This window comes from Phyllobates terribilis, unplaced genomic scaffold (genome assembly GCF_046119375.1).
Source record: "Phyllobates terribilis strain yellow unplaced genomic scaffold, ASM4611937v1 Scaffold_7__3_contigs__length_470593459, whole genome shotgun sequence".
In the NCBI taxonomy this organism is placed as follows: domain Eukaryota; kingdom Metazoa; phylum Chordata; class Amphibia; order Anura; family Dendrobatidae; genus Phyllobates; species Phyllobates terribilis.
In genome coordinates, this window is record NW_027362767.1 from 274627720 (window position 1) to 274655582 (window position 27863).

General features: G+C 52.9%; 1 protein-coding gene across 2 annotated transcripts; it reads left to right on the forward strand.

The window, feature by feature from the left end:
• The first annotated feature begins 1052 nt into the window (after window positions 1–1052).
• On the forward strand, window positions 1053–27559 carry GSN (gelsolin). 2 transcript variants are annotated; one of them, XM_073640827.1, is made up of 18 exons: window positions 1053–1200; window positions 8523–8727; window positions 10696–10850; window positions 11070–11231; window positions 11363–11512; window positions 12333–12422; window positions 12517–12649; window positions 13138–13226; window positions 13597–13812; window positions 13913–14046; window positions 14455–14545; window positions 24561–24575; window positions 25022–25192; window positions 25340–25514; window positions 26109–26230; window positions 26348–26425; window positions 26535–26595; window positions 27227–27559. In XM_073640827.1, the coding sequence occupies exons 2-18, from the start codon at window positions 8532–8534 to the stop codon at window positions 27394–27396; spliced, it is 2208 nt and encodes a 735-aa protein (XP_073496928.1). In that variant the 5' UTR covers window positions 1053–1200; window positions 8523–8531; the 3' UTR covers window positions 27397–27559. The 2 variants fall into 2 exon arrangements, with proteins under 2 accessions (XP_073496928.1, XP_073496927.1); XM_073640826.1 differs by lacking the exons at window positions 1053–1200; window positions 24561–24575.
• The last annotated feature ends 304 nt before the right edge of the window (window positions 27560–27863 follow it).

The window sequence follows — 27863 nt, forward strand, 5'->3', positions numbered from 1 at the left end:
CCTCTCTGTCCTCAGTGTTGGGGTCCTCTCTCTCCTCAGTGTTGGGTCCTCTCTCTTCAGTTTTGGGGTCCTCCTCTCAGTATTGGGGTTCTCTCTCTCCTCAGAGTTGGGGTCCTCTCGTTCCTCAGTGTTGGGGTTCTCTCTCTCCTCAGTGTTGGGGTCCTCTCTTCAGTGTTGGGTCATCTCTCTCTCCTCAGTTTTAGGGTCCACTCCTCAGTGCTTGGTCCTCTCTCTCCTCAGTGTTGGGGTCCTCTCTCTCCTCAGTGTTGGGTTCTCTCTCTCGCTCCTCAGTTTTGGGGTCCTCTCCTCAGTGTTCGGTCCTCTCTCTTCCCAGTGTTGGGGTCCTCTCTTCAGTGTTGGGATCCTCTCTCTCTCCTCAGGTTTGGGGTTCACTCCTCAGTGTTGGGTCTTTTCTCTCCTCATTGTTGGGGTCCTCTCTATCGTCAGTGTCAAGTCCTCTCTCTTCAGTTTTGGGGTCCTCCTCTCAGTGTTGGGGTCCTCTCTCTCCTCAGTGTTGGGACCTCTTTCTCTCCTCAGTTTTAGGGTCCACTCCTCAGTGTTGGGTCTTTTCTCTCCTCAGTGCTGGGTCCTTTTTCTCTTCATTGTTGGGGTCCTCTCTCTCCTCAGTGTTGGGGTCCTCTCTCTCCTCAGTGTTGGGATCCTCTCTCTCCTCAGTGTTGGGGTCCTCTCTCTCCTCAGTGTTGGGTCCTCTCTCTCCTCAGTGTTGGGGTCCTCTCTCTCTCCTCAGTTTTGGAGTCCACTACTCAGTGTTGAGTCTTTTCTCTCATTGTTGTGGTCCTATCTATCCTCAGTGTTGGGTCCTCTCCTCAGTGTTGTCGTTCCCTCTGTTCTCAGTGTTGGGGTCCTTTCCTCATTGTTGGGTCATCTCTCTCCTCTGTGTTGGGTCCTCTCTCTCTCTTCTCAGTGTTGGTGTCCTTGGGGTCCTCTCCTCGGTGTTGGGTAGTTTCTCTCCTTAGTGTTGGGGTCCTCTCTTCAGTGTTGGGCCGTTTCTCTCTTTAGTGTTGGGGTCTGTCCCTTGTGGCTGCAGTTCCTCCTCCCTCCAGGCGGTGGCAGTAGAGCAGGGATGAATCACAGGGTGGTGGCTGCTGAGGTTTTATCTTCCGCACTTTTCTGCTGCTCGCAGTCAGTTCGGGTGTCTGTGCCGAGGTTTCCTGTGCTGTGAGCGCCCCCCGCTGTACGGTGAGTGACCCCTCTGCGGGAGATAGCAGCCGGGATCGGGTGCAGCCCCCAGTGTGCTGTTCAGACTTTTTTTTCTTTCTGCTCCATCTGCGCGCAATCTCCATATATAGTCAGTCACACACTGCTGATAATGAGTGCAGTCCGGGAGCACGGGCATATGTGAGGGGGCGGCAGTCCCGTGCAAGGGATGAGGGGAAGGGGCGGCAGTCCCGTGCAAGGGATGAGGGGAAGGGGCGGCAGTCCCGTGCAAGGGATGAGGGGAAGGGGCGGCAGTCCCGTGCAAGGGATGAGGGGAAGGGGCGGCAGTCCCGTGCAAGGGATGAGGGGAAGGGGCGGCAGTCCCGTGCAAGGGATGAGGGGAAGGGGCGGCAGTCCCGTGCAAGGGATGAGGGGAAGGGGCGGCAGTCCCGTGCAAGGGATGAGGGGAAGGGGCGGCAGTCCCGTGCAAGGGATGAGGGGAAGGGGCGGCAGTCCCGTGCAAGGGATGAGGGGAAGGGGCGGCAGTCCCGTGCAAGGGATGAGGGGAAGGGGCGGCAGTCCGGGAGCACGGGCATATGTGAGGGGGCGGCAGTCCCGTGCAAGGGATGAGGGGAAGGGGCGGCAGTCCGGGAGCACGGGCATATGTGAGGGGGCGGCAGTCCCGTGCAAGGGATGAGGGGAAGGGGCGGCAGTCCCGTGCAAGGGATGAGGGGAAGCGGCGGCAGTCCCGTGCGAGGGATGAGGGGAGGGGGCGGCAGTCCCGTGCGAGGGATGAGGGGAAGGGGCGGCAGTCCCTTGCAAGGGATGAGGGGAAGGGGCGGCAGTCCGGGAGCACGGGCATATGTGAGTGGGCGGCAGTCCCGTGCAAGGGATGAGGGGAAGGGGCGGCAGTCCCGTGCAAGGGATGAGGGGAAGGGGCGGCAGTCCCGTGCAAGGGATGAGGGGAAGGGGCGGCAGTCCCGTGCAAGGGATGAGGGGAAGGGGCGGCAGTCCCTTGCAAGGGATGAGGGGAAGGGGCGGCAGTCCCGTGCGAGGGATGAGGGGAGGGGGCGGCAGTCCCGTGCGAGGGATGAGGGGAAGGGGCGGCAGTCCCTTGCAAGGGATGAGGGGAAGGGGCGGCAGTCCGGGAGCACGGGCATATGTGAGGGGGCGGCAGTCCCGTGCAAGGGATGAGGGGAAGGGGCGGCAGTCCGGGAGCACGGGCATATGTGAGGGGGCGGCAGTCCCGTGCAAGGGATGAGGGGAAGGGGCGGCAGTCCCGTGCAAGGGATGAGGGGAAGCGGCGGCAGTCCCGTGCAAGGGGAGGGGGCGGCAGTCCCGTGCAAGGGATGAGGGGAGGGGGCGGCAGTCCCGTGCAAGGGATGAGGGGAAGGGGCGGCAGTCCCGTGCGAGGGATGAGGGGAAGGGGCGGCAGTCCCGTGCGAGGGATGAGGGGAGGGGGCGGCAGTCCCGTGCGAGGGATGAGGGGAAGGGGCGGCAGTCCCTTGCAAGGGATGAGGGGAAGGGGCGGCAGTCCGGGAGCACGGGCATATGTGAGGGGGCGGCAGTCCCGTGCAAGGGATGAGGGGAAGGGGCGGCAGTCCCGTGCAAGGGATGAGGGGAAGGGGCGGCAGTCCCTTGCAAGGGATGAGGGGAAGGGGCGGCAGTCCGGGAGCACGGGCATATGTGAGGGGGCGGCAGTCCCGTGCAAGGGATGAGGGGAAGGGGCGGCAGTCCCGTGCAAGGGATGAGGGGAAGGGGCGGCAGTCCCGTGCAAGGGATGAAGGGAAGGGGCGGCAGTCCCGTGCAAGGGATGAGGGGAAGGGGCGGCAGTCCCGTGCAAGGGATGAGGGGAAGGGGCGGCAGTCCGGGAGCACGGGCATATGTGAGGGGGCGGCAGTCCTGTGCAAGGGATGAGGGGAAGGGGCGGCAGTCCGGGAGCACGGGCATATGTGAGGGGGCGGCAGTCCCGTGCAAGGGATGAGGGGAAGGGGCGGCAGTCCGGGAGCACGGGCATATGTGAGGGGGCGGCAGTCCCGTGCAAGGGATGAGGGGAAGGGGCGGCAGTCCGGGAGCACGGGCATATGTGAGGGGGCGGCAGTCCTGTGCAAGGGATGAGGGGAAGGGGCGGCAGTCCGGGAGCACGGGCATATGTGAGGGGGCGGCAGTCCCGTGCAAGGGATGAGGGGAAGGGGCGGCAGTCCGGGAGCACGGGCATATGTGAGGGGGCGGCAGTCCCGTGCAAGGGATGAGGGGAAGGGGCGGCAGTCCCGTGCAAGGGATGAGGGGAAGCGGCGGCAGTCCCGTGCAAGGGGAGGGGGCGGCAGACCCGTGCAAGGGATGAGGGGAAGGGGCGGCAGTCCCGTGCGAGGGATGAGGGGAAGGGGCGGCAGTCCCGTGCAAGGGATGAGGGGAAGCGGCGGCAGTCCCGTGCGAGGGATGAGGGGAGGGGGCGGCAGTCCCGTGCAAGGGATGAGGGGAGGCCTCTCACTCCCATCATTCTGGAGCTCACAATCTATAATCTCCCTCGTTTTCTGTAGCTCCTGTCGTCATGTTGTCTATACCCTCGGTGCAGGGATGTTGGGGGTTGTAGTGAAGGAGCACAGGCTTATTATGTAATCCCCCCGGCCTGCTGAGTGGGGGGGCTTTGCACCCTCCGCTATAACCCCACCTGTGATTTAAGATTTGATTCCTCGCCTTTGTAAGATCTCTGCTTGCTGTAAGTGACTGGGAACATGAAGTGAGGCCCCAGCTCTGACTGGAGTGTTGTTGCAATGTGCTGTCCTCTGTGCGCTGATACATTGTAACGGCCGTGTGATCACAGGATTCTCTGCGCTGATACATTGTAACGGACCCTCAGCTCTCGCACTTTGTTCGCAGTTTCTTTGTGTGAACCAGGTTATTTTCCCTCAGTGACAGCAAGCTCGCCTAATGGGAAAGTCTGTAATCTGGTCTCCCGCCAGCCGGGACGTACGGGCGGCTGTGCTGGCGGTGACGGGCTGCTGTCTGCACTGTGCTTTGTGGTTACAGCAGGCGACGGCTCTGACCATTATAATTGGGTGTAATTGTAGAGACGGCGGCGTCTTCTGCAGAGGGGGACGGGAACTTTGGCTGCTCAGCGCGTAGGCTGGTCACATGACCGGGCGACCACCATCTCCATCAGTCTCTGGTGCCGGTGGATACTTAGATCTTGCTCCAGGGGCGGCCATGGATCGCGGTCACCAGCCATTGTGGTGTTCTGAGCCGTGGTTGGACGCTGTCGCTCAGATCTCGTAGATCGTTGCTTTTTTTGCGGCACAGGGTTTTCCTCTGGACTATGACTGTCGTGGTGCAGGAGAATGGCCCCGAGCCTCCTGCACTGCGTGCTTGGCGTAGCCGTGCTGAGGTGGTGTCTGGGCGCGGCTCTGCTACACCCACACCTGTGCTGAGCCATTATCCATATCTGGGCATACGATGGACCACCACTGCAGCCCCCAAAAATAGAGGGGGAAACCAAATCCTCTATCTTGATGCTCAAATAACCTGTCCCACCCTGTGCCCCTCACACATGTGAGCAGTGATGCCTGGTTGTCTCCTGTCTGATCCTCGGATCACTTCCACTGCTGCAGTCCCATGTAAATGAAGCCTCCTGAACTATTGTGAAAAGCCGTACAACTTTCTAGTTGGATTTCTGTATTCGTTCTTTATCCTCTGCTTGTTGACAGTGAATAAGAATACTGTTGTTCACATGAAGCTGAAAATGCTCCTGGTCTGTGCTGCTCATAGCTGGAGGCTGGTAACATTGTATCAGTGCAGGTATCTGTGTCTTGTATGATGAGTCTGTGCTGAAGCTGGTCTGCAGGAGGCTGTGCTGGCCCTTTAAATTTGTGTCCTGGTAGATGTGAGAGCCACCCCCGGTGATAGTATAATTTCCTGTGGTTTATTACACTCTAGTTATAAACACCCCCTCTCCCCACATTAGTTTCCGGATGTTTTTATTTCCTTTATTTTTAAATTGTTTCTGTTGCTAAGAAACCAAACCCCGAACACAACTCCCATCATCCTCATTCTATTCTGGGGAATGTCTGGCCTCAGTGCTGCCCCTTTGAGTGGAGATGCTGGGGCCCATGGATTCCCGTCCAGCAGTTTATAACCCTGCAGTCAGATGCTCGCTGTCAGTGAATGGAGAAACAGCCCCACAATGGATGGAGCCATCAGCCGAAGCAACTGGATGGCAGCTCTCATAAAGCAGTGACCTGAACTACCACCTCCATGTTCCTCCGCATCTCCCCATCATGTGACTGCCGGCATACGTGTATAGCAGCCGAACCCAAGACTAGATGTAATTATAGATAGGACATGGAGCTGGCTCGCCCCCCCCCCCATCACTTGAACTGTTTCCCACGAGCCTGCACATGCTGCACACTCAGTTACACTGTGGCCCCCCGACCGAGCCTGCACACGCTGTACTTGGTTATACTGTGGCCCCCCTGAGCCTGCACACTACTTATCCTGTGGCCCCCCCGAGCCTGCCCGCTCGCTTATCCTGTGGCCCCCCCGAGCCTGCCCGCTCGCTTATCCTGTGGCCCCCCCGAGCCTGCCCGCTCGCTTATACTGTGGCCCCCCCGAGCCTGCCCGCTCGCTTATACTGTGGCCCCCCCGAGCCTGCCCACTCGCTTATCCTGTGGCCCCCCCGAGCCTGCCCGCTCGCTTATCCTGTGGCCCCCCCGAGCCTGCCCGCTCGCTTATCCTGTGGCCCCCCCGAGCCTGCCCGCTCGCTTATCCTGTGGCCCCCCCGAGCCTGCCCGCTCGCTTATCCTGTGGCCCCCCCGAGCCTGCCCGCTCGCTTATCCTGTGGGGCCCCCCCCCCGAGCCTGCCCGCTCGCTTATCCTGTGGGGCCCCCCCCCCGAGCCTGCCCGCTCGCTTATCCTGTGGCCCCCCCCACCCCCGAGCCTGCCCGCTCGCTTATCCTGTGGCCCCCCCCCGAGCCTGCCTGCTCGCTTATCATGTGGCCTCCCCGAGCCTGCCTGCTCGCTTATCATGTGGCCTCCCCGAGCCTGCCCGCTCGCTTATCCTGTGCCCCCACCCCCCACCCCGAGCCTGCCCGCTCGCTTATCCTGTGGCTCCCACCCCCGAGCCTGCCCGCTCGCTTATCCTGTGGCCCCACGAGCCTGCCAGCGCTGCACTTATACTGTACCCTCGGACCTACTGCTCTCCCACAGCATTCTCTGGATGTCATTGCTGTCCTGATTTTATGTTATGTCGGGTGTGAAGTCATTTTTGGGGTCAGAGGTACCTTTATGCACTGATCCAGCGCTGTGGGACTAGAGGGTGCAGTCTGGGAGGCCATGCATCGTGTTTCCCTTGTGAGCTGCATTCCCCCATAATTTGGTTTATATATTGTTGGTGCGGCTCCTCCGGGGGGGGGGGGTCCCTGGCTCTGGGCGTGGCCCAATGGTGGGGGGGGGGGTTGCCCAGTGAGGAGTGGGAGGGAGGGGGCCCTTGTCACAAGCTCCTTGGGTCATAGCAGACATTTCTTCCACTGGATGGAGTCTGAGCTGTGACTCATTTTGGAGAAGCCATCTGGCCACCAAGACTTCCCCTGCCAAGTGCCTATAGGATTTCCTGACCAACTGGGAGGATGAGAAGTGCTGACTAGAGCAGGAGCCGCTCTGCATTGTAGGAGATGGTGACTCCTGCCAGGAAGTGCAGTCGAGGGTCTGCCACTATGGGGGATGATCACAGCTGCAGTGGTCTGCATCCTTCACCTATCCTCACTGTAGATCTGACATTGCATTCCAGAGCTAGGAGGCTCAGGATGAGCGGCGAACTAGGCCCCTTCAGGGCTGGTGACTATTCTGGCCGCTCATCTCCATGTGTCACACCCAATAATACTGTGGCATCTTGGGGTCCTCGCTCCCCCCATGATCTCCTGGAGGAATCCTTACACTGTAGTGGACCCTCAGCTGTAAAAGGGTTAACTCCCTTGTATCTGAGCCCAAAAATATTTGTGGTTTTTGCTCAGTGCTAGTGGAGAGACTGAGTCACTGCCGGTGGGGGCTCTGTAGGGAAGTCCTTACTGCGGTCCAGTGGAATGATGGACGCGGGGGTCTCTTTCTTGACGACCATATTGGATGTCAGCTAGCTTTTCCTGGAGCAGATCTATCAAGAGCTGTCTGACTCCCGTTTCCGGGGCGTTGTGGTTTTGGGGGGGACCCTCTGCTCCGCCAACTCGTCTGCACACGATGGTAATAGTCAGCCCTGGGGGGGAAAGTCACAGAGTGCCCAAATATAGAAATATTCGCATCACCCCCACCTTACTGCACAGCTGCAGCTGCCCCCTCCCCCCACCCCACACTACAGCTGACATTCTAGATACGCAGAATAGTGACTGCAGCTCTGGAGGTGACTGGGGGATATGACATGATGCAATGGCAGAATAGTGACTGCAGCTCTGGAGGTGACTGGGGGATATGACATGATGCAATGGCAGAATAGTGACTGCAGCTCTGGAGGTGACTGGGGGATACGACATGATGCAATGGCAGAATAGTGACTGCAGCTCTGGAGGGGACTGGGGGATACGACATGATGCAATGGCAGAATAGTGACTGCAGCTCTGGAGGGGACTGGGGGATACGACATGATGCAATGGCAGAATAGTGACTGCAGCTCTGGAGGGGACTGGGGGATACGACATGATGCAATGGCAGAATATTGACTGCAGCTCTGGGGGATAATTCATGATGTAACGGAATAGTGATCGGAGCTCTATAGGTGACTGGAGGATAAAATGTGACTGCAGCTCTGGAGGTGACTGGAGTAGTTGCTATAGCCCTCCGGCACCATCTCGGTGATTATTTCTGACGCTCCCGGTGAGCTTGGTGCAGTCTCTTAGATGTGGGATTTGCACTGTCTGTGCCCGAATAATCACATGTCATTATAAAAGGATTAGACGGAGGTAAAGTCTGCTCCACCTGCGTATGGAGAGGCCAATGATCAGCACGGGGTAATGAGGATGTGCAGCCGTTTAGTGTATGCAGCACCACTAATGATGGGAATCCTGAGCCCGCAGTCATGTGACTAGACAGTTGGGGGAGGCAGGTTCGCTGAGGACTTCTCTCATCATCCTGAGGGTCACATTCAGAAGTGGGCCGAGTCCTGCTCACACAGCTGAGGTATTGTTACAATGTGTCAGGGTCTGTAGAAACTAACGACTAAATTCTGAGCTTTCGCTGTGAGACGTGTTGGGTCAGGACCGGATTTCTTTGTGGCTAAGAATGTCCTCATTCGATGTCAGCAAGCACAGGTCTTGTGGATGATGGGGTTGTGCTTGGTGGGCGATGCCTGGCTCTTCTGTGTGACGCTCTCTCCTCTTTTTCAGCTGTCAGAGATGGTGGTTGATCACCCAGAGTTTGAGAGGGCGGGGAAGGCGCCCGGGCTGCAGGTCTGGAGGATCGAGAAGTTTGATCTCGTGGCCGTGCCGATGAACCAGTATGGATCCTTCTTCACCGGAGACGCCTACATTGTGCTGAGCACCATCCAGCAGCGCTCCGGGAATCTGCAGTACGACCTCCATTACTGGCTGGGTGAGTGTCGCCCGTGGGCCCCTGCTGGCATCAGGGTCTGCTGCCTTCCTGCAAACTCTGCATTGTGGGGCTGTGGTGTGCGCAGATCCACAATGCAGAGGATGCGGTGTTCAGTGCCGGGTCACACGGCGGATGATGGGGGTTGTAGAAGTGCCTGGTGCTGAGTGATCATTTTATAATCCTAATCCAGATAATCCTAATCCTCTCACACACTGCACTGCACGTTTCGAAATACGGTGCTAAGTGTCCATGTACCGGGCAGATCCAAAGCTCTGAGAGGCAGGTGTATTCTGGTGCTCTGTATGCCCCCTTCCTTGGTGTATTGAGGTGCGCTGTATGCCCCCTTCCTTGGTGTATTGAGGTGCGCTGTATGCCCCCTTCCTTGGTGTATTGAGGTGCGCTGTATGCCCCCTTCCTTGGTGTATTGAGGTGCTCTGTATGCCCCCTTCCTTGGTGTATTGAGGTGCTATGTATGCCCCCTTCCTTGGTGTATTGAGGTGCTATGTATGCCCCCTCCTTGGTGTATTGTGGTGCTCTGTATGCCACTTTCCTTGGTGTATTGTGGTGCTCTGTATGCCGCCCCCCCCCCACCACGTGGTGTATTGTGGTGCTCTGTATGCCCCCCCCCACACCACGTGGTGTATTGTGGTGCTTTGTATGCCCCCCTCCCACCACGTGGTGTATTGTGGTGCTCTGTATGCCCCCCTCCCACCACGTGGTGTATCGTGGTGCTCTGTATGCCCCCCTCCCACCACATGGTGTATTGTGGTGCTCTGTATGCTCCCCACCACCACGTGGTGTATTGTGGTGCTCTGTATGCCCCCCTCCCACCACGTGGTGTATTGTGGTGCTCTGTATGCTCCCCACCACCACGTGGTGTATTGTGGGGCTCTGTATGTCCCCCCCACCCCTTGGTGTATTGTGGTGCTCTGCATGCCCCCCCCCCCCCCTTGGTGTATTGTGGTGCTCTGTATGCCCCCCCCCCCCTCGGTGTATTGTGGCTCTCTGTATGCCCCCTCCCCCCTTGGTGTATTGTGGTGCGCTGTATGCCCCCCACCCCTTGGTGTATTGTGGGGCTCTGTATGTCCCCCCCACCCCTTGGTATATTGTGGTGCTCTGCATGCCCCCCCACCCCTTGGTGTATTGTGGGGCTCTGTATGCCCCCCCACCCACCCCTTGGTGTATTGCGGTGCTCTGTATGCCGCCCCACCCCCCACCCCTTTGTGTATTGTGGTGCTCTGTATGTCCCCCCCACCCCTTGGTGTATTGTGGTGCTCTGTATGCCCCCCCACCCACCCCTTGGTGTATTGCGGTGCTCTGTATGCCGCCCCACCCCCCACCCCTTTGTGTATTGTGGTGCTCTATGTCCCCCCCACCCCTTGGTGTATTGTGGTGCTCTGTATGCCACCCCACCCCCCACCCCTTTGTGTATTGTGGTGCTCTGTATGTCCCCCCCACCCCTTGGTGTATCGTGGTGCTCTATATGCCCCCCCCACCCACCCCTTGGTGTATTGCGGTGCTCTGTATGCCGCCCCACCCCCCACCCCTTTGTGTATTGTGGTGCTCTGTATGTCCCCCCCACCCCTTGGTGTATTGTGGTGCTCTGCATGCCCCCCCCCCTTGCTGTATTGTGGTGCTCTGTATGCCCCCCCCCCTCGGTGTATTGTGGCTCTCTGTATGCCCCCTCCCCCCTTGGTGTATTGTGGTGCGCTGTATGCCCCCCACCCCTTGGTGTATTGTGGGGCTCTGTATGCCCCCCCACCCCATGGTGTATTGTGGTGCCCTGTATGCCCCCCCCCTTGGTGTATTGTGGTGCTCTTTATGCCCCGTCCCCTTGGTTTAATGTGTTGCTCTGCACACACCGCTCCAGTGTCTACCCTTTGATGGGAGTGGCTGACACCAGCGGACAGTAGCTGGCATGCTGCAGTGCAGGGGGGTGGTCTCATGTGTTGCGTCTTCTTCCTCTAGGCGATGAGTGCACACAGGATGAGAGCGGATCTGCCGCCATCTTCACAGTCCAGATGGACGATCACCTCGGAGGGAAACCCATCCAGAACCGGGAGGTGCAGGGCTATGAGTCGCACACCTTCCTGGGATACTTTAAATCTGGCATCAAATACAAGGTGAGGCGTTGTCATTAGTGTGCCAGGCTTTACACATGGAGGCAAGAAACCAGTGTCGGTGAGGACCGCTGCAGTGTGTGTGTGTGTGTGTGTGTGTGTGTGTGTGTGTGTGTGTGTGTGTGTGTGTGTGCCTGCTGTGGCGTGTGTGTAGGGGGTGTTAGGCCGCTACGTCCTGCCGCAGACTGTTCAGTGCCGTTGATCTGTATCCTCTGTCCCTAGGCTGGTGGCGTGGCCTCAGGATTCACTCACGTGGTCCCCAACGATGTGAGCGTGGAGCGGCTGCTGCAGGTGAAGGGCCGGCGCCTGGCGCGTGCCACAGAGGTGCCTGTGGCCTGGGGGAGTTTCACCCAGGGAGACTGCTTCATCCTGGACCTGGGAGATGTAAGTGTGGCTGACCACGAGGTGCAGCCATGGAGACAGTCAGCAGGGAGCAATGTGACCCCCGCCCCCCACCCCTTCCCTGTCGGACCCCTCCCCTGTCGGACCCCTCTCACTTGCCCGCTCTTTTGCAGGAGATTTACCAGTGGTGCGGGTCAAAGGCAAACAGATTTGAAAAGCTGAAGGCCACTGCCGTCGCCAAAGACATCCGGGACAACGAGCGCCACGGCCGCGCCAGAGTGTACGTGGTGGAGGAGGGGATGGAGCGCGAGAAGATGATCCAGGTGCTGCGTCTATGGGGATACTGGGACTATATACGCAGTGGGTGGAGCTTTCCCAGAATGGGCAGGGCTATGCATCATCTGATTATTACTAGATGGTCACATGATGGCAGCTGCGCAGGGGGCATTGTACAGATTTCCTGGATAACAGCTTACTCCTTGTGCAGAGCCTGCGCTTGTCGTGTGGCTGCCATCTTGTGGGGGGATGGGGGGGTCACATGGCACGCATCCTGAGGTTGGAGGTAAATTCTGGAATACATTTGTGCGTCTGAGCGGCCGGATCTTGTTACAGGCAGGGGATGAGCTATCTGGACACAGAGCCTGAAGGTGGCAGCCATTGCTTCACCGCTCTGTATATGGGCTGATGTAAAGCACCCCCATGAAGGCGTGTGCCCCTAAAATGTTTGGCCCCGAGAGAACGCTCCCCATTCCCCTGCCCCACGGTAACGCCTCATCTGGCCCCCGGAGGACACCACCCCCACCTGTAACGCCTCGTCACAGTACGACGTCCAAGATCTCCAGTCCTAGGTGCTGAGGGTTAATATTACCCCCTTCCGCTGCCCATCCTGTAGTCCTCCATGTACGATGCCCCCCTGCGCTCTGTGCTGCTGGGAGTGTGGAGCCCTGTGGTCGGGGCAGGAGGTGCTGCCATTAGAGGGCTGCAGTCCAATCACTGGACACTGCGGGCTGCCAAGTTCATACACTATATCCTGCTGGGAGTTGTAGTCCTCGGATTCTGGACATGGTTATGGATGTCTGATAGTCCAGCACCGGATTATCGGGTGCAGCTATGAATCCATTACCGCTTCCCTCTCTTTCACAGGTTCTAGGGGAAAAGCCGGATTTGCCGGAGGGAACTGCCGATGACGTGAAAGCCGATGCCACAAACAGGAAGCTGGCGAAGCTGTACAGGGTGAGTGCCGGGCGCTGCTATACAGGGTGAGTGCCGGGCGCCGCTGTACGTCTTCATGCACCCACCACTGAGACATTTCTCTCCTTGTTTCCAGGTGTCTAATGGCGGTGGGGCGATGTCCGTCTCTCTGGTCGCCGATGAAAACCCATTCACACAATCTGCTCTCAACTCTGACGACTGCTTCATCCTGGACCACGGATCTGATGGCAAGATCTTTGTCTGGAAAGGTTCGTATCGAGCGTGAAGTGGCAGAAACCTGGGGAGGGGACAATGCCCCATCCACAAAGCTCTGCGCAGAAGTGGACACTGCTTGGTCCACAACAAGGGAAGCGTTAGTGTGGCTCCTTCTGTGCACTATAAGGGCCCCTCAGCTGCGCCAGCAGGATAGACCTGCCATCTTGTAGGTTGTACATAAGAAGGTCCAGCCGCTCATGACCTCCGCTTACTGTCGGTGAATGTACCCAGAGGATGAGTTGTCTTGTTGTCTCCGCCTGTGACCTTGGGTACCAGGCTGCAGCTGGGGTGGCTTTCAGCTCTTCTAGAGGGGGCACCTGCTGGAATATTAAGGTCTCGATGGGGAGGTCTCTAGTGTACCCCTTATCCAGATGACTGTAATTGTGCTAAATGGTACAGCCCTAGGTGGCCCCTCGCTCCTGCTTTTCTTGGGCTCACCCTGAAGGTGACATACATAACCCCCATCTTATCTTCCTTACAGGTAAGAACGCCAACATGGAGGAGAAGAAGATGGCTCTGAAAACCGCCACAGAGTTTATCTCCAAAATGGGATATCCCAAGCAGACGCAGGTGAGTGGCGAGGACGAGCCGCAGCGGGTGTAATCATCCCCACATTCCAGGCCAGTGCAGGTTACTTACAAGAGATGTGTTGTACTGGAAAAAGTCATCAGACTAGTGGACAGACCTCCACTAACAGTTTGGCTGTGGTAATGAGTGAGTTATCGTTCAGTAGATAACACTTTCCATCATCAGAGTCTACAGAAGCTGCACATGTCGGAAAGGCTTAGGTATTTCCGCTCTGAGGCTTGTGTGACCTTTAACGTGATGATCAGGAGCACTGAAGGAGTAGTCCCATCTTCTCTAGGAGCAGGTGTCCATGTGATGCTCAGGGTCTCCACATGGGGTGCCATACAAACATCCATCGCTTCTGCCTCTGAAGGTACAAGTCCTCCCAGAGTCCGGGGAGACGCCACTCTTCAAGCAATTCTTCAAGAACTGGCGTGACAAGGACCAGACTGAGGGGATGGGCATTGCTTACGTCCCCAACCACATTGCCAAGATCGAGAACGTGCCGTTTGATGTCAGCTCCCTGCATGAGTCCCCGGCCATGGCTGCGCAGCACGGGATGGTGGATGATGGGCGTGGTGAGAAGCAGGTGAGGCCTGATCTCCTGGGGTCGTCACTGCAGATGGTAGTGTTGGTAGTACCATGTTCCTCCTGCGGGTGGCAGCATTCTCACCTGCGCACTCTTGCAGATTTGGCGCATTGAATCCTCCGAGAAGGTTCCGGTGGCGGCGTCTCTGTACGGTCAGTTCTACGGAGGAGACAGTTACATCATCCTGTACAATTACAGCCACGGTGGGAAGAAAGGACAGATCATCTACACCTGGTAATAACGCAGGGCAGTCCTATGTAAATGATTACCCATTAACACCTGGTAATGACCGCAGGGCAGTCCTATGTAAATTATGCCCCATCATTGCCTCCTTTCTGGAGCTTTCTTCTGCCCATTTTTTTTCACTCACTATTTTCTAGCTCTCCTCTTTCTAGATCTACTCTTGCTGTCAGTGAATTTGACCTCTTTTATAAATTGGGACAAACTGAAACCGAGAAAATAGGGGATGTCTGAGCTCCAGTCCATGAACATTAATTAGTCTTCTCCACCTTACTCCAGTATGGCGGGTCTTCCTCTGATATTGGGGGGGGGGTGGTGCTACACTATTGGGGGTGTGTGGACCTTATGCTCCGCCATTGTGTGGTGTTTACATGTTAGGTCTGATGTCTCTTCTCATTACAGGCAAGGACTGGACTCCTCAAAGGACGAGATCACGGCCTCCGCATTCCTGAGCGCCCAGCTGGACGAGGAGCTAGGAGGCGGCCCAGTGCAGGTCAGCATCATCGCATGTTGTCACACTGCAGATGTGCGGGACAATGTGCCAGAGCAGCTGCTCCGGGGGAGGGGAGATGGATGAAGGGAACCCATGAATATATATATATATATATATATATATATATATATATATATATATATATATATATATATATATATATATATATATATATATATATATATATATATATATATATATATATATATATATATGTGTATATGTATATATATATATATATATGTGTATATGTATATGTATTTATACACACATCTGTGTGTGAGGAGCCCCCTCTAGTGGTGACTATTTATACACACCCAGAGGCGAAAGGGAAGGCTGACAGCACTCACCAAGTTGGACGTTAGTTTAACCCCTTACTTACCGGGGACGTATTAGTACGCATATTTGCGATCCCTCCGTTCAGTGAGGGCTGCTGCGCTGAGCCCTCACTGAACGGAGCACATGTCAGCTGATTCTTACAGCTGACATGTGCCCGCAACAGCCGCGGGTGGAATCGCAATCCACCCGCGGCTGTTAACATGTTAAATGCTGCTGTCAATCTCCGACAGCAGCATTTAACGCGCGCTTCCGGGTAGCGCGTCATAAGCCCCGCCCACCGGCGACCCCGTCACGTGATCGCGGGTCGCCGATGGGCGTGCATGACAACCCAGGGTCTGCAGCAGACGCCTGTGGTTGTCATGATCTTGTCGCTATGAGCGCCACCTAGTGGTCGGCGCTCATAGCACAGGACTATTTCTGCTGCATGCAGGGGACCTGCTCGTCCCCTGTATGTAGCAGAGGCGATCGGATAGTTGCTGCTTCTAGTCTCCTATGGAGACTATAGAAGCATGCAAAAAGTAAAAAAAAAAAGTTTTTAAAAATATAAAAAAATATAAAAGTTTAAATCACCCCCCTTTCGCCCCATTCAAAATAAAATATATAAAAAAAAAACCCCACATACACATATTTGGTATCGCCGCGTTCAGAATCGCCCGATCTATCAATATAAAAAAAGAATTAATCCGATCGGTAAACGGCGTAACGAGAAAAAAATTCTAAACGCCAGAATTACGTTTTTTGGTCGCCGCAAAATTGCAATAAAATGCAATAACGGGCGATCAAAACATCGGATCTACCCCAAATGTTATCAATAAAAACGTCAGCCCGGCGCGCAAAAAATAAGCCATCAACCAGCCCCAGATCACGAAAAATGGAGACGCTACGGGTCTTAGAAAATGGCGCTATTTTTTTATTTTTTTTTACCAAATTTTGGAATTTTTTTTCACCACTTAAATATAAAAGAACCTATACATGTTTGGTGTCTATGAACTCGTAATGACCTGGAGAATAAGAAGGGCAGGTCAGTTTTAGCATTCAGTGAACGTGGTAAAAAAATAAAATAAAAAACAACTGTGGTATTGCACTTTTTTTTGCAATTTTACCGCACTTGGAATTTTTTTCCCGTTCAGGATATGGTAAAACTAGTAATGGCGTTGAAAAGTACAACTCGTCCCGCAAAAAATAAGCCCTCACATGGCCATATTGACCAAAAAATAAAAACGCTATGGCTCTGGGAACAAGGGGAGCAAAAACGAAAATGCAAAAACGAAAAATGCTCCGGGGCTTAAGGGGTTAAAGTTCCAAGGAACTGGCTTGGAGGATTAACAGCACAGAGGCAAACAAACAGCGTCCAGTCCAGGGTGATGTATTCCAAAAGTCTGACGATTATATTCCGCCATCAAGTTACAACATTTCGACCTGTTATAGGTCTTTATCAAGTATGCACAGAAACACAATGGGCAGGTTTATATAGTGTGGCTAACGCACAGGTACCAATCGCCACAGAAACCAAGCCCCCTCATTAGAAACAGTTTTTACAAAAATCAATGATGCAGGGCTTATCACCCCTCATAGCAATCCATAAGTAATATATTATACAATTTAAAAAATAGAAAATACTCCCCATGTACAATGTTATAGCAGTTGTTTATAAATTAACATTATCGTGGTCAATGAGTCCATTGTACAAGGAATCATTGACCAGGAGCTGCAATTCCGACTTAAAACAAATTGTGGGGTCACAAGTAAGTTTCTCATAGACTAATTCATTAAGCTGACGTAGTATTTCCTCTTTATATTTATTACTATCCATTATAACCACCGCTCTGCCTTTATCGGACGGTTTAATCGTCATTGATTTATTGCTCGTCAAATCATCTAAAACTTTTCTATCAAGGGCTGATAAATTATGACCCGTTTTTAAATGAAAATTGTTTCTCAACAAATCAACATCATTTTTCACAAGCTGTGTATGTATGATTCCACCAAATGATTGTTACGTGGTGGTTGGAAATGACTCTTGTTATAGAATCCCACTTCATTTAAAGCAAACAGTGGGCCCTCAACCGTTCTTTCAGAATTATTACATTCCTCAAAAAAAGATGCTAGCTGTAACCTCATAAAGAAAGTATATAAATCACTTTCCAATGGAACCAGTCAGGTGCATTGGATGGACAAAAAGATGGTCCTCTTGATAAAACATCTAATTAAATATCAGTTAAAGAAGTCTGAGATATTTACCACGAAGTCTGTTATTTAAACAGCCTTCTGTTTCTCCTCCGTATTCCTTGTCCTCATCGTGGTATGTCTCGTTATCCTCTGCTGCTCCCGCATTGTTCCTCTTCCTCCAACCACCTCTCTGTTGTCTCCTATAGTTTTCTCCACTTTTCTTTTTCCCAAAAAATGTGTTGAAATAAATCCTCCTACACTTGAGTCGTCTGATTCAGCTGTTCTGAATCCAAAATTCTGTGCATTCCTCTCCTGAGGTCTACGTCATCTCCTTGTTTGGGCAAACTTTCCTTTTGTTATTAAAATTCAACTGAAATCCCAGTTGACAATTAAATATCCGACCTGTTTTGTAATCCTCCGCATCACGGAACCACTTTGTTTGGTTTGTTGCTCCTATACTTAACGAGGTTTTCATGCAACTTAGTCTTTAGGGAACCCCATTCTTGTGCGGTCAGCTGATTGGCCAATTTACCTTCTAAATCAGAAAGATCCCTCCTAATCGTCTCCATTTCTCCGTGTAGAAACTCCATATTAAGCAGAATAATATCAAAGGCTAATTTATTCGAGATTGACTCAAATTTTGCTAATTATTCGGCGGCAAAGTGGGTCTCCAATGTGGCCGTAACCCATGAGGAATCCTGTGTCCCTTATGGTATTCAATTAATGTAGTGATGTAGCTGAAAGGAAATGAGTCTCCTCCTCTTTCTCCCATTTTGTTTCTCAACGTGTCTATTGTGGGTCTATTTACTTAGAAAAGCAATGTCTGTACCTGGACCAGACAGTATCCATGTATCATCATCATCAGTACAATGGGTTGTGGCAGTTTCTGGCTCGCCCACATCCAGAATCGTATTCATTTCCGTCATCTCGGAAGGGTGCATGCTGGCCTGGTTCACATAAACATCCAGAGGCAAAGGGGAAGGCTGACAACACTCACTAAGATGGACTTGCATTTAAAATTCCAAGGAACCCACAAGTATACACAGAAACATTGCACATGGGGGGTATTTTCTATTTTTAAACTGTATAATATATTACTTATGTATTGCTATGAGGGGTGATAAGCCCTGCATCAATGATTTTATAAATTTTTGTAAAAACTGTTTTTCTAATGAGGGGGCTTGGTTTCTGTGGTGATTGACACGTGTGTGTGTGTGTGTGTGTGTGTGTGTGTGTGTTAGCCACACTATATAAACCTGCCCATTGTGTTTCTGTGTATAAAGACCTATAACTGGTCGAAACGTTGTAACTTGATGGCGGAATAAACGTCAGACTTTTGGAATACATCACCCTGGACTGGACACTGCTTGCTTACTTTTTCCCTTCACCCATGACAGCACACCTGACAGGATACGCCCTTTGAGGACAGGAAACCATCTGAAATAAAAGGGCGGCAAAATCCAACACCACATCAAATAACACCCAAGAAACGTGCACACCCATATGGTGAGAAAGAAGGGGGGGGGGATATACGGGTGCTGTCATGGGTTCTGGAAAAACCGGCTACCGGTAAGTAACCTTGGTGTTTTCCCTTCACCCATGACAGCACACCTCTCCCCCCCCTTCAGTTTCCTGTCCTTGATGGGAATCCTCATGAAGTATCAGGCAGCTGTCATGCTGAAGATTCTTACCCAGGCCTTTCCCGGCGCTGGAAGAGCGGGCTCTTGTCCGTGGCGCCGGCCTTCAGGTGCTGGTAGCGCCGTCCGCATGTTCCCCGGGGACCTGTTGCACGTGCGGGCACAGGCGGTGCGGAGGTCCTGGGCTTCTTTACAATGCCGCGGTTCCCTCCCCCTGCCGCCCATGTGACCGGAAGTGACCGCGGTCATGTGCCTCTGACGTCATGGCGCGAGGCACGCTGGGTAGGGCGTGCCTCAATGACGGGGGCGGCGCCGGAAGAAAGATGGCGGCGCCCTGTATAATGCCGGCTGGCATGGCAAAACGCTGGCGGCGGCTGCAGAAACGGTGGCCAGGGGGAGGGGGCTAATCACCGGAAGGAGACCGTAGGGACCTGCAGGTGGCTGACCCCGCTCATCTCCCTATTTAAAGGAGCACATTGGGTCAGAACACTGCTCAAAGTCCCGACATAATGTCTGACGTAGAGCAGCAGCAGCTGTCGCCACGGCCACGATCGCTACCACCTTCATCACCACCTCCGTCTGCTCGCCGATCTCGAGGGTCCCACGGAATGAGCAGCAGTTGTCCCAGTCAACAGGGTAAAGCTTCTCAGGACTCCACGTTCTCCAGGAGGGATGCATCGCGTATCCTGAAACAGTCTTCAATTTCGGTATCCGCAGTGGCGGGGCGAGTGATCTTCGTGAATGTCACTAGATATATTTGCTAATAGGACTCTTATTGTGTGTTTAAATCACCAGGAGGAACCCAGGAAACTTACCACCAAGAAGTGGAACAGGGAATGTGCGATATGCAAATGCCCACTAGCGATAGACTGGCAGAAGGAGCTCTGCTCGGACTGCATTCAGAAAACTATTTGTGAGGGTACCCCAGATTTTGCAGCTAGCCTCAGGTCTGTCATCAGATCGGAGGTAGAGGGTTCCCTTAAAACAATTTTGAGGAAAAGAAGAAAAATCATATCTGATCCTTCTTCTGACTCTGACTCCTCTGTGTTATCGGATGGACAGTGTCGTAGTGGGGCCTCATCCTCTTCAGACAGTGATAGAGGGGGGAGACCATGCTTCCCTATAGAAGACACAGATAAATTAGTAAACACTGTCAGAACCACTATGGGGTTAAAGGAAGATAAATCCGTTAAGTCCCTAGAAGACATCATGTTTGCGGAGTTAGAAGAAAAGAAAAGAAAAAACGCACCTTCCTGGTGAATACTAAGGTCCAGGCACTTATCAATAGAGAATGGAGGAAGCCTGAGAAAGTAGGAGCCTTGCCTTCATCCTCAAAGAGGAAGTATCCCTTTGACCTAAAACTGGGATAAGGTGCCAAAAATTGACGCTGCGGTGTCTAGATCATCAAAAAGATCGGCACTCCCTCTTGAAGACTTCGGGGTACTTGGAGACCCCTTAGACAAAAAGGCGGATACCTTTTTAAAGCATACTTGGGAATCTGCAGCAGGAGGTCTAAAGCCAGCCATTGCAGGAACATGAACCGCTTCTTCCCTTATGATATGGTTACAGCAGTTGGAAGATCAGCTGAAAAATAAAAAGACCTCAAGGGAAAAAATTCTAGCCAACCTCCCCCTATTACATGGTGAAGCTGCCTTCCTAGCAGATACCTCTGCTGACTCAGTAAAATTGGCAGCTAGGTCGGCTGGTCTATCAAACGCAGCTAGATGAGTTCTGTGGCTCAAGGGATGCCCTGGGGACTTACAATCAAAATCTAGATTGTGTTCTATCTCCTGTGATGACCAATTTCTCTTTGACAAAAAATTGGATGATGTCCTTGAGAAAGCAAGCGACTAAAAAGGAAGGTTCCCTGGGTTTTTGGCGGAGGCCAGGAAGACCTATTTTCGGAGGGGGAAATTGAGTAGAGGTCGCCCCCCGGGAGAAAAAAGAAAGTGGGATTTCAAGAACCAGTCCAGATAAATGTTCGAAGGTCCCTCCGCCGCCTCCAAAAAAAAAACTTCCACAATGACGCCAGGCTACAAGTTGGAGGGAGACTCTCAATTTGTTTTGGCCTGGGAAAACATTTCCTCCAGTCCCTGGGTCCTCAACATAGTAAGAGATGGACTAAGGATTCAATCCCCTCAGCAGCCTCGCCGCTCGTTTGTGATAACTCCGGTAAGAAAATCCCCAGACGAACAGCTGGCCCTAGAATCAGAGATCTTGAGTCTGTTGAACAAACGAGTGCTATGCGAAGTTCCAGTCAGTCAAAAAGGAAGGGGATTTTATTCCCCTCTTTCTAATAAAAAAAAAACCCGACGGTACATTCAGAACTATTAGAAATCATGTCCTAATTCACCCAGATCATCAAAAGTATCTAAGGGTTGCTCTTTACATCCAAGGGAGTTGCAGACACTTCCAGTTCCAAGCTCTTCCCTTCTTGTTGTCAGATGCTCCAAGGGTATTCACCAAGCTGATAGCCGAGGTGACATCCTTTCTTAGCATTCAAAATAGTCATACCATATCTGGACGACTTCCTTATAGTGGGGAATTCAGAGAGCCACTGTATTTCACAACTGAATCAAGTCATGGCTGTCTTGCGGAACTTAGGCTGGATGGTCAAAACCCAAAAATCAAGGCAAGAACCCGCAAGGGTCCAGGCCTTTCTGGGGTTTACTCTAAACTCCGAGTGTCAGACTTGTCTTCTACCCGACAGCAAAATAGACAGTCACAAACTTGGTCTCAGCAGCCATACACACCCCATACATGTCCTTAAGGAAGGCTATGTCCCTGCTAGGTACTCTAACATCATGCATTCCGGCAGTCAAGTGAGCCCAATTTCAGACAAGAAACCTTCAGTGGGAAATCTTGTCGGCACAAAGATTGTTAAAAGGGTATTTAGAAGGAAAGGTACATCTCTCCTTGCGAACCAGGAACACCCTCTTGTGGTGGACAGACAGGTCAAATTTATCTTTGGGGGTCCAGTGGGACACACCAGTACAAAACATCATCACGACCGATGCAAGCAACTCGGGGTGGGGCGCACACCTGGAAAATCACATAATTCAAGGCTCTTGGTCATTCTTAGGGAAAAACGAGTCATCAAATCTAAAAGAGCTATGGGCAGTAAGGAACGCTTTAGAAGGCTTCCACCCTTTACTCCAGGGTCGTTATGTTTGGATTATGTCGGACAACAGAACCACTGTGGCCTATGTAAACCACCAGGGGGGAGCAAGATCTCATTCTCTTCTGGAAGCAGTAGGTAGGCTTTTTCAAATAGCAGAGCAAAATCTTTTAGCACTTACGGCGCTACATATACGAGGCATAGAAAACACGAAAGCAGACTTCCTAAGTCGCAACAACTTGAGACAAGGGGAATGGGCCCTGAATCCCAGTATATTCCATCAGATAGTATTCCATCAGTATATTCCATCAGATAGTACAGCTATGGGGTCTACCAGAGAGCGATTTGTTTGCCGACAAAAACAGGCAAGTGGAGAAGTTCTGCTCACTAGACCCAAGGGGAAACCCATTGGCAATAGATGCTTTCCAGATTCCTTGGGGCTTCAAGTTGGCCTATGCCTCCCCTCCAATAGCTATGATACCTCTGGTGGTGAGGAAGATCAGGAAGGATCAAGCGAGAGTGATTCTCATAGCCCCCTTCTGGCCAAAGAGACCATGGTTCTCCCTTTTGAGGATGTCACGATCAGACCCATGGATTCTACCAGAGACCCCGGACCTTCTAGCTCAGGGACCAATATTCCACTCTCAAGTGAAGGGTTCCACCTAGCAGGGTGGAATTTGAGAGGGCAATATTGAGGGGCAAAGGTTTTTCATCAGGTTTAGTGTCTACTCTATTAAGAAGTAGAAAGCCCATAATCACCAAAATCTATGGTAGAACATGGAGAAAATTTTTAGATTTCCTAGGAAAGCCTTTAAGCCAAAAAACTCCAATTAATTCCATCCTGGAGTTCTTACAGAAAGAGTTTGAGTTAGGTCTGGCTACCAGTACACTTAAGGTCCAGGTTTCTGTCTTGGGTGCGCTGTATAACCATAACTTCGCAGCCAATAAATGAATTACAAGGATCATTAAATCTTGTGGTAGAACTAGGCCAGTCTCAATACCCAAAGTTCCTCCATGGAACCTGAATTTAGTACTTGACGCCTTAACTATGGAACCCTTTGAACCAGTTCAGGAGTTGTCTGCAAAATAAATAACTCTCAAAACAATTATTTTGGTAGCTATAACATCAGCCCGTAGAGTAAGTGATTTGCAGGCCCTATCCATAAATCCTCCATATACACAAATATTTGAGGATAGAATAGTATTGAGGTCTGATCCAGCCTACCTTCCTAAGGTTGCGCTCAAGTTTCATAGATCTCAGGAAATTGTTCTGCCCTCCTTTTGGAACAACCCGAAGACCCCAGGGGAACAAAAGTTTCATAACCTTGACGTTAGAAGGGCTCTATTACAATACATAAAAGTAACTAGCCAGTGGAGGCGTAGCCAATCCCTGTTCGTAGCCTTCCAGGGGAGTAGGAAGGGTTATGGGGTGACAAAAGCAACTATAGGCAGATGGATTAGGGAGGCCATTTGCTTAGCCTACACGACTAGTAACACCCCGATCCCTGACTGCATCAAGGCTCACTCCACCAGAGCCGTGGCTGCCTCCTGGGCAGAGAAGGCAGAGGTATCGATAGATCAGATCTGTAAGGCCGCTACATGGTCATCACTATCTACCTTTTTCAAACACTACCTTTTGGATCTATTCTGCCTATCTGACTTAACCTTTGGTAGAAGATCTATCCTGCCTATCTGACTTAACCTTTGGTAGAAGGGTGCTGCAAGCGGTGGTCCCTCCCTTAGGGGTTTCTTTCTCCAAAATTCTCTCAGATGTGCTGTCATGGGTGAAGGGAAAACACCAAGGTTACTTGCCGGTAGCCGGTTTTTCCAGAACCCATGACAGCACCCGTATATCCCCCCCCCCCCTTCTTTCTCACCATATGGGTGTGCACGTTTGTTGGGTGTTATTTGATGCGGTGTTGGATTTTGTATATGACCTTTTTTTTTTTTATGGAGGTCCTCTCAATGCTCTGTAACTTACTGAAACGGGGGAGAGGTGCCGCCCTTTTATTTCAGATGGTTTCCTGTCCTCAAAGGGCGGATCCTCTCAGGTGTGCTGTCATGGGTTCTGGAAAAACCGGCTACCGGTAAGTAACCTTGGTGTTTCATGTTGCTAATCCTCCAAGCGGGTTCCTTGGAACTTTAAAGGAACGTCCACCTCAGTGAGTGCTGTCAGCCTTCCCTTTTGCCTCTGGGTGTATAAATAGTCACCACTAGAGGGGGCTCCTCACATACAGATTAATATATACAGTCACCAATAGAGGGGGCTCCGCATTCAGGTGTGTGCGCATATACAGTCAGCAATTGAGGGAGCTCCTCACATATAGATGTGTTGATAAAGTCACAACTAGAGGGAGCTGTTCAGATACAGGTGAATATATACAGTCACCACTAGAGGGAGCTGTTCACATACAGATTAATATATAGTTACCACTAGAGGGGGCTCTGCATTCAGGTGTGTGCATGTACAGTCACCACTAGAGGGAGCTGTTCAAATACTGATGAATATATACAATCACAACTAGAGGGGACTCCTCACATTCAGGTGTGTGTACATAATCACCACTATAGGAAGCTCCTCGCATACCGCTATTACAGCTATGTGTGTGTATATACAGTCACCACTAGAGGGAGCTCTGGGCACACATGTGTATGTGCAGGTCTCTGCTGTGACTGCTGCGACTCTGTGCAGTGACAGTTGATCTTGGTGCCTCCTTTATGTATTGAAGTCTTCGTTCTTCTCTCTGTGCAGGGGCCCAGGAGTCAGGTACACGCGTGTGCTGCATGTTATACTGGGGGCCCCCTTTCTGTGCTGGTTGGGTTGATATGTGCCCCACATGTAATGCAGTGAGTGGCTGCTGATTACAGGGTCTGCAGCTTAGTGTATTATTTATCCCCACCCCACTCCTCTGACGGCAGCCATATTTTCTGAACCCTAATGACCTTTGTGATTTGAGGCGACACTCATTGCTGTGTTGGTCCCTGTGCAGACATTACACTGCATCAGTGATTCCTGAAGGTTGTGTGCGGAGCATTCTGGGTAATGTGTGCGGTGCTGGTGTAGAATATGTATGTCCCCCACCTCCCTGTGCATGGAGTGTGGTCATAAGCTGCACGTGTTACCTGCTCACCATCACCTGGAGATGCGAGGGCCGGCTGGTGGCTTTCTCCAGTGATGTGGGTGGAGTGTAATATGAATACTCTGTGTGACAGGTGCGCGTGGTGCAGGGCAAGGAACCGGCCCATCTCCTCAGCCTGTTCGGTGGGAAACCGCTGATCGTCTATAAAGGCGGTACCTCCAGAGAAGGCGGACAGAGCGCGGACGCTGACGTACGTCTCTTCCAAGTGCGGGCATCATCTGCGGGCTTCTCCAGAGCCGTGGAGGTAAGGTGTCTCTACTGTAACAGCCTGTGTGGCCCCGGTTCTCCTCTGGTGACCGGGGCCCCGCTTGTGTCTCCCGCCTCCGGTGACCGGGGCCCCGCTTGTGTCTCCCGCCTCCGGTGACCAGGGTCCCGCTTGTGTCTTTCATAGGTAGACGCCTCTGCTGACAATCTGAACTCCAATGATGCGTTTGTCCTGAAGACCCCGTCCGCTGCATTCCTGTGGGTGGGACAAGGCTCCAGCGATCCGGAGAAGCAGGGGGCCCGCGAGTTATTAACTGTCCTTGGTGTCTCTGGCTCAGAAATTGCAGAAGGAAGAGAAACTGGTAAGAAACCCAACAAGGAACTATGGGGTGAGCATTAACCCTAGCTCGGCCGGGAGCAGGGAATTGTTTGGGAAGTGACTTGGCAAGTTTTGCCCAATCACTATGATCGGTTCCGGTCCCGTGGCCGCAGTGTCTGTGGTTTCCGTCGGAGTCTGCGGCTATTGCGGATGTGTTGCCTGCCGTGTCTGCGGTCTGGTGAGGTGACCTCCGTATTGTCTTGTGAAACAAACCTGACGTCTCACCAAAGCCCACCACTCCTGCGGCGGTGTCACCTCGTCACAGGTGATTGAGAGGATTGAGGTTGCGCCTGGACATGACTGTAAATCCTTGTTGGGTTCAGTATGTGGCACATGTGCCGATCTCAGGGAATCGCGCTCCTGGTGTGGCGGTCGGATCAGCGGTGATTTTGTCGATTGGTCGGAGCTCCCGGTGGTTGCATCGCCTCCAGCGCTGGAACTTCAGCTGCCGTCTCCGCTTTTCGCTGCCAATTATTGAAGTTACGTTTTACTTTTTCCTGCGATTTTTATTTTTTTTGGTCACTCCCCTAGGTCCATTGGCGCAAAGTCCATGTTAACACTTTCGCTTCTGTTGTAGATGACTTCTGGGCAGCGCTGGGTGGGAAGGCTCCATACCGCACCTCTTCCAGGCTGAAGGACAAGCTGAACGCCCACCCCCCGCGCCTCTTTGCCTGCTCCAACAAGACCGGCAGATTCATTGTGAGTGGCTGCTTCTGTCCCCCCTCTCCACCCTCCAACCATGACCTCTGTGTTTCCCACCCTTCCTGGCCTCACTGCCGTCACTCCCCCCTTCTCATTTCTCGCTACATCCTGTAGATCGAGGAGGTTCCAGGAGAGATCACACAGGACGATCTGGCCGCCGATGACGTGATGCTGCTGGACGCCTGGGACCAGGTACAATACAACGGCCACTGTAGGGTTCATGCTTCTGGCTCCTAACCCTGGAAGAAGCAGACACCAGAGAGCAGCAGCTCCGAACAATCAATGCCTCTTGTCTTTTCAGGTCTTTGTCTGGATCGGAAACGAAGCTCAGGAGGAAGAGAAGAAGGAAGCACAGGCCTCAGGTAACAAGCGAGCGTCACTCCTGGGCGTTCTGTGGACTGGTGGTCTGCGGAGTGTCACTCCTGGGCGTTCTGTGGACTGGTGGTCTGCGGAGTGTCACTCCTGGGCGTTCTGTGAACTGGTGGTCCGCGGAGTGTCACTCCTGGGCGTTCTGTGAACTGGTGGTCCGCGGAGTGTCACTCCTGGGCGTTCTGTGAACTGGTGGTCCGCGGAGTGTCACTCCTGGGCGTTCTGTGGACTGGTGGTCATCGGAGTGTCACTCCTGGGCGTTCTGTGGACTGGTGGTCATCGGAGTGTCACTCCTGGGCGTTCTGTGGACTGGTGGTCATCGGAGTGTCACTCCTGGGCGTTCTGTGGACTGGTGGTCATCGGAGTGTCACTCCTGGGCGTTCTGTGGACTGGTGGTCATCGGAGTGTCACTCCTGGGCGTTCTCTGGACTGGTGGTCATCGGAGTGTCACTCCTGGGCGTTCTCTGGACTGGTGGTCCGCGGAGCGTCACTCCTGGGCGTTCTCTGGACTGGTGGTCCGCGGAGCGTCACTCCTGGGCGTTCTCTGGACTGGTGGTCCGCAGACCGGAGCTGCTTGCATAATGAGGGTCAACATCTCACCTTTGGCCACTTCTGTTTTTTCAGCCTCTAAATACATAGAGACAGATCCATCTGGCAGAGACAGGAGGACCCCTGTGGCCGTGATCAAGCAGGGATTCGAGCCCCCCACCTTCACTGGCTGGTTCCTGGGCTGGGACAATGACTTCTGGGCGGTGGACCCCCTGGAGAAGGCGCTGGCGGAGCTGAACATGTGACTTGGACCAGTGCTCTGCGACCTTTGTGCCTTCACTGCCCGAGACCCCTGATTCCTCACTAGAGACTGACAACTCTCCACCCCTCCCCCGCTGTGCAGTCCCCAAACATATGGAACCCATAATAGTTTTTCAATATTTAAAAGCAATAAAAGCTTCAACTGGATCCAGCGCTGAAATGTTCTGTCGGCGGTGCCCAATGTCCCAACCCGTGCGCCGATGTAAGACGTCTCATACTGAAACTACTGCCCCCTACTCCACTCATAGCAAGAGCTGCACTCATAGTATCTTATTATGTAACATCAGCTCTGGATGTGACTGGAGGATAAGACCTGATGTTATGGCTGAATAGTGACTGCAGCTCTGGAGGATGCCAGTGCTGCAAGACTTTCCTCAGTGAGCTCTAACCAGACATTTAATGTAACGGCAGCAGTGTTGTGGTTGCAGCTCTGGGTGTGACTAGAGTAGAA

Bases quoted from the DNA above. Each gene is read 5' to 3' on its own strand.
- GSN (XM_073640827.1), top strand. From the start codon at position 8,532: ATGGTGGTTGATCACCCAGAGTTTGAGAGGGCGGGGAAGGCGCCCGGG. The intron at 12,650-13,137 runs GTTCGTATCGAG...TCTTCCTTACAG, and splicing joins CAAGATCTTTGTCTGGAAAG to GTAAGAACGCCAACATGGAG. The intron at 26,426-26,534 runs GTACAATACAAC...TTGTCTTTTCAG, and splicing joins TGCTGGACGCCTGGGACCAG to GTCTTTGTCTGGATCGGAAA.